Below are 5,388 nucleotides of genomic sequence, written 5' to 3' on the forward strand. Positions count from 1 at the left end.
TTTCATCTGTCTCTTTGTAGTTTTGCTTATTTAAAGCTAATGTACTTCAGTCCTGGGGCCTGTTGCACGAAAGTAGAATAAAGATATCCAGGATAAGTGATAAAGCGCAGCTTGACTTAGTGTGACCTGCTCATCGCGGCTTAATCGGTTGCACGTTTGCCGAGCCAGGATGAACAGGTGGAGCTATGTCAAGCCAGGTGGAGATAACCAGGATGAACAGGTGGAGCTATGTCCAGCCAGGTGGAGATAACCAGGATGAACAGGTGGAGCTATGTCAAGCCAGGTGGAGATAACCAGGATGAACAGGTGGAGCTATGTCCAGCCAGGTGGAGATAACCAGGATGAACAGGTGGAGCTATGTCCAGCCAGGTGAGATAACCAGGATGAACAGGTGGAGCTATGTCCAGCCAGGTGGAGATAACAGGATGAACAGGTGGAGCTATGTCCAGCCAGGTGGAGATAACCAGGATGAACAGGTGGAGCTATGTCAAGCCGGTGGAGATAACCAGGATGAACAGGTGGAGCTATGTCCAGCCAGGGAGATAACCAGGATGAACAGGTGGAGCTATGTCCAGCCAGGTGGAGATAACCAGGATGAACAGGTGGAGCTATGTCCAGCCAGGTGGAGATAACCAGGATGAACAGGTGGAGCTATGTCCAGCCAGGTGGAGATAACCAGGATGAACAGGTGGAGCTATGTCCAGCCAGGTGGAGATAACCAGGATGAACAGGTGGAGCTATGTCCAGCCAGGTGGAGATAACCAGGATGAACAGGTGGAGCTATGTCCAGCCAGGTGGAGATAACCAGGATGAACAGGTGGAGCTATGTCAAGCCAGGTGGAGATAACCAGGATGAACAGGTGGAGCTATGTCCAGCCAGGTGGAGATAACCAGGATGAACAGGTGGAGCTATGTCAAGCCAGGTGGAGATAACCAGGATGAACAGGTGGAGCTATGTCCAGCCAGGTGGAGATAACCAGGATGAACAGGTGAGCTATGTCAAGCCAGGTGAGATAACCAGGATGAACAGGTGGAGCTATGTCCAGCCAGGTGGAGATAACCAGGATGAACAGGTGAGCTATGTCCAGCCAGTGGAGATAGCCGGATGAACAGGTTGGAGCTATGTCCAGCCAGGTGGAGATAGCTGGGATAAGTGCACGTTCACGGCTTTCTCAAATAGACCACGGTATCGATCACAGATTTCCTGATGCAGAGATGAGAAGACGCATGCGCCAAAGGTTTCACCCAATGAGCAGCAGCTTCTAATGGAAAGTAACGAGGAGGTGAAGAATATGCAAAAAGGGAAATACGGCTCTTATCAAACGGGGAAAAAAATCCCAAATAACGGACCGACTGAATATGTGGGGGTTTAAAAATATAGCCTCTGCCTCAAAAGTGAGCAGAGGGAACTAATGTTCCTCGGGAAATGAACCAAGGACTTTAGGCTTAATTTCAAACCCTTATTCACAACGTGAGAACATGTTTTACAACCATGCACAAATCACTATAAGATATTCCTAATTCTTTGTGCAATTACTGTTCATACAGAACAATCATGATTGTTCAACAACTAGAAAAAGAAGTGACTTCAATACACGCTGTGAGCATATATGTAAAACAATATTCATGTTTTTTTATTCTTCTGACCAGTGGCCGTACCAAACTAAAAAGCTTAAGAAGCATTGTGGTGTTCCCGGTGTGATGAATGTAAACTCCACTACATACGTGCTGTATATAGGCCACGTTATTGGTCCAGGGATGTGAGACTTATTGAGAAGATTATGAAACCAATGTAAGCTATAATAAAAAAACATTAGGCCCACTTATTAAGGAGTAACACATACCCTTTATTAGAGAAGGAAAAGCAATAAGAAAATGAAATCATATGTATTGGTCTCTGAGCAGTCTGCCATTAATATCATCTGGGAATATCGCTACATTAATATCCTCACACTTAATCTTCGGAGCGCGTCCTGTATAAACCTGAAGCTGAGACCACGGACGCTGCGCTGCTCATCTCTACTTTTACAGAGAGAGACGCTGACGCGACTCGCAGGTCTGCCGGCAGGCAGCGGTCACCGGTCACCGGCCACCGGACAGCGGGCACCGGCCACCGGACAGCGGCCACCGTGCCACCGGGCAGCCTCGAGACAGTACCGTCCCACCGGGAAAAGTCCCACTCCGCATCATGGTGCCAGGGCAACCATTCCTAACATCTAAACAACCGTAGGGTTTAAATCAAACTCGCGACAACAATAGTGACAAGTAGCTAATGCATGTTAATAAAAATAAAGCAGAACACATGCAGAAGACAACGGAATAACTGTTAAACACGTTTATTTCGGATCGGTCGGCAGCTGATTTAACACACGAGACTCCAGGATTAATCTTAGCCTGGCTGTTAGCCTGCTCTGGACCAGGCTAGCCGCAAAGAATAAATCTCCATGGTTACTTGGCTGGGCTTAATTCAATCTGGTTTCGTGCAACCGAGTCCAAGCTAAATTCATCCAGGATAACTTGAATATCCCGGCTTAATCCCTTATCCTAGTTTCGTGCAACAGGCCCCAGGTCGGCTTCTCTCCGGTGTGTCTGCGCTGGTGAGATTTAAAGCCACTACTATAAGTAAAAGTTTTCCCACATTGATCACACCGGTACGGTTTCTCTCCGGTGTGAACACGTTGGTGGATTACTAGGCTATCCCTCCTTGTAAAGATTTTACCACATAGATCACAGCTGTACAACTTCTCTCCAGTGTGAATGAGCTGGTGAGACTTAAGGTTACTTCGCTGAGAAAACGTTTTCCCACAGTGTTTACAGCTGTACGGCTTCTCTCCAGTGTGAACACGTCGGTGAGATTTAAGGTTACCAATCTGAGAAAATGTTTTTCCACATAGATCACAGCTGTACGGCTTCTCTCCGGTGTGAACACGTCGGTGTAATTTAAGGCGACCATTCCCAGAAAACGTTTTCCCACAGTGTTCACACGAGTACGGCTTCTCTCCAGTGTGAACACGCTGGTGAGTATTAAGGCTACCGCTCTCAGAAAATGTTTCCCCACAGTGTTCACAGCTGTGCGGCTTCTCTCCGGTGTGAATGCGCTGGTGAGATTTAAGGCCACTACTATAAGTAAAGGTTTTCCCACATTGATCACACCGGTACGGTTTCTCTCCGGTGTGAACACGTTGGTGGACTACTAGTTTATCCCTCCTTGTAAAGATTTTACCACATAGATCACAGCAGTACAACTTCTCTCCAGTGTGAATGCGCTGGTGAGATTTAAAGCTATTATTATAAGAAAAGGTTTTCCCACATTGATCACACCGGTACGGTTTCTCTCTGGTGTGAACACGGCGGTGTATTACTAGACTACCCCTCCTTGTAAAGGTTTTACCACATAGATCACAGCTGTGTAGATTCTCTCCAGTGTGAACTCTCTGATGAAGATTTAAAGTTCCAGATGTTGTGAAGGATTTGTCACAGTGTTGACAGTGGTGACATTTGGGTTCTTCCTCTCTCTCTCTTTCTATAGCAACAGACGGGGGGGGGGGGGGGGGGGGGGGGGGGGGGGGGGAGAGAGTTAGTGAACAACTTTCTTAAACCCTGTTTTGCAGACAATGTACAAATCTATTTGCCTGGGTTTGTTGCTAGGGCTGCACAATTAATCGATTTAATTGCGATCACGATTTTGACTTCCCACGATCAAATTTGCGTGATCGAGCAATTTTTTTTAAAGCGTCATTTCATAGAACGCTCCGGGTTTTTTTTGCATAGCGCATTTACCACTCCGTAAACCACTGTCTGCTCATGAGCCAATCAGAGTAGTTCCCTGCACCGTGCAGCTTAGTCTCTACATGGAGACAGACACAGAGGACAGAGGGACGGGAGGACAACTCAACAGATAGCAGTCGGTTATACGTCTGTCTCAAGGTTTACCAGTTTACCAGTAAACGCAACATTTTGTCCCGTCTGTTGTTTTTCAGACAACAGCAGCGACCAGTGATAGTCGGTGCTAGTAGCGTCTGTTAGCTGTTAGCTAGTAGCATCTGTTAGCTGTTAGCTAGTAGCGTCTGTAAGCTGTTAGCTAGTAGCATCTGTTAGCTGTTAGCTCCTCTAGGACGCACCGGTGCTAATGTCCTCGCATCCGCTGCAATGCTGTTTATATGGATATGGTTTAATTTTGCGTTACATGACCCATTTCTTCTGTAAAGCCGTGCCTGTGTTGGATCTCTCGTCTTCCGTGACCGTCCACACAGCGGCCCGGTCCACAGTTTTAATTTTTTTATTTACACAGCTGTATATTGTTAAGCACAAGAGACCAACCTGGATTAGTACCAGTGTTTCCGCGGGTAACTCTGCTATCGCGGTCGCCACAGCAACAAACACAGTGAATGCAACTAACTTCGGTTGGTAGAGTAACAGCGTGTGAGACGGAGCCTGCTGGACCTGGACCTGGATCAGGACCTGGGCCAGAGATGTGCCAGAATATCATAGTTCATAAAAATGCAGCGCAGTGACGATACAGACGTTTCAAAACACACCGTGGCGTTTTTCCGTCATTCGACCCGTGCTGGACCTGTTCATAAGGATCAGCGTCCATCGCCCCCCACCCCCCCCCCCCTCGCTCTTTAATCAGTTATTGTTTAAAACAAGTGAAGGAGCTTTCTCAGAGATGCATTTAAAAAAATATATTCTACGCTATTTATTTCAGATAATTTTCATTTCCATGTGTTGCAGCTGTCGTTACAACATACACTCAACATAAAGAATGTAACATAATATGGATGTGAAAGCAGTTATAAACAGCCTATGTGACAAATAAATTAGTTTTTGGTTAAATCAAGAAATAATCGTGAGAATAATCGCAATATTGATCAAAAATATCGTGATTATCATTTTGGCCACGATCGTGACCGAGCCTTCACCGTCTTCAGCTCCACTACTATTCGCTGCTTTCATCTCATTGAGCTTTGACACCTGACCGTTTCTTTATTGCTACTGTTGGTTGTTGTGTTGAAATGTTCTCTTGTTTTGTTTTTAGCTCGTAAGATACCTTGGTCAACTAGGGCTGGTTTTAAATGTGCTGTGTAAATAAAAGTGAACTAAACTGAACCATCGCCTCGCTGTAAAATAAAAAGAAATCCCTGTTTGTGAGAACATTTTTAATTTGTATTTTAGTCTCTCTCATCTAACCTTCCACATGGTAGCAGAACACTTCCTGAAGATACCGAGGCAGTAAGACCCATAGACAGGTCGCGAGCTACAGAATAGTTTTCTGGGTCTCTTCAGTCGGAGTAACCTCTTCCTTCACTCACCTCCTCCTTCTTCCTCTTGCTCCCTCGCTCCTCTGAGTCTCCCGAGGCCTCCTGACACCTTTCCTCCTGCCCTCCT

The 5,388-nt window shown here is 46.2% G+C and overlaps 1 protein-coding gene across 1 annotated transcript; it reads right to left on the reverse strand.

The window, feature by feature from the left end:
- Positions 1-2,492: 2,492 nt before the first annotated feature.
- LOC116678938 (zinc finger protein 239-like) lies at positions 2,493-5,351 on the reverse strand (the record flags this gene model as incomplete). The annotated part of the gene is made up of 2 exons (XM_032508673.1): positions 2,493-3,523; positions 5,313-5,351. Coding segments are annotated over 2 exons (1,031 nt in total), but the record flags the coding sequence as incomplete, so codon positions are not given.
- Between the last annotated feature and the right edge of the window lie 37 nt (positions 5,352-5,388).

The sequence above is a fragment of the Etheostoma spectabile genome, unplaced genomic scaffold (genome assembly GCF_008692095.1).
Source record: "Etheostoma spectabile isolate EspeVRDwgs_2016 unplaced genomic scaffold, UIUC_Espe_1.0 scaffold00008740, whole genome shotgun sequence".
Taxonomy (NCBI): Eukaryota; Metazoa; Chordata; class Actinopteri; order Perciformes; family Percidae; genus Etheostoma; species Etheostoma spectabile.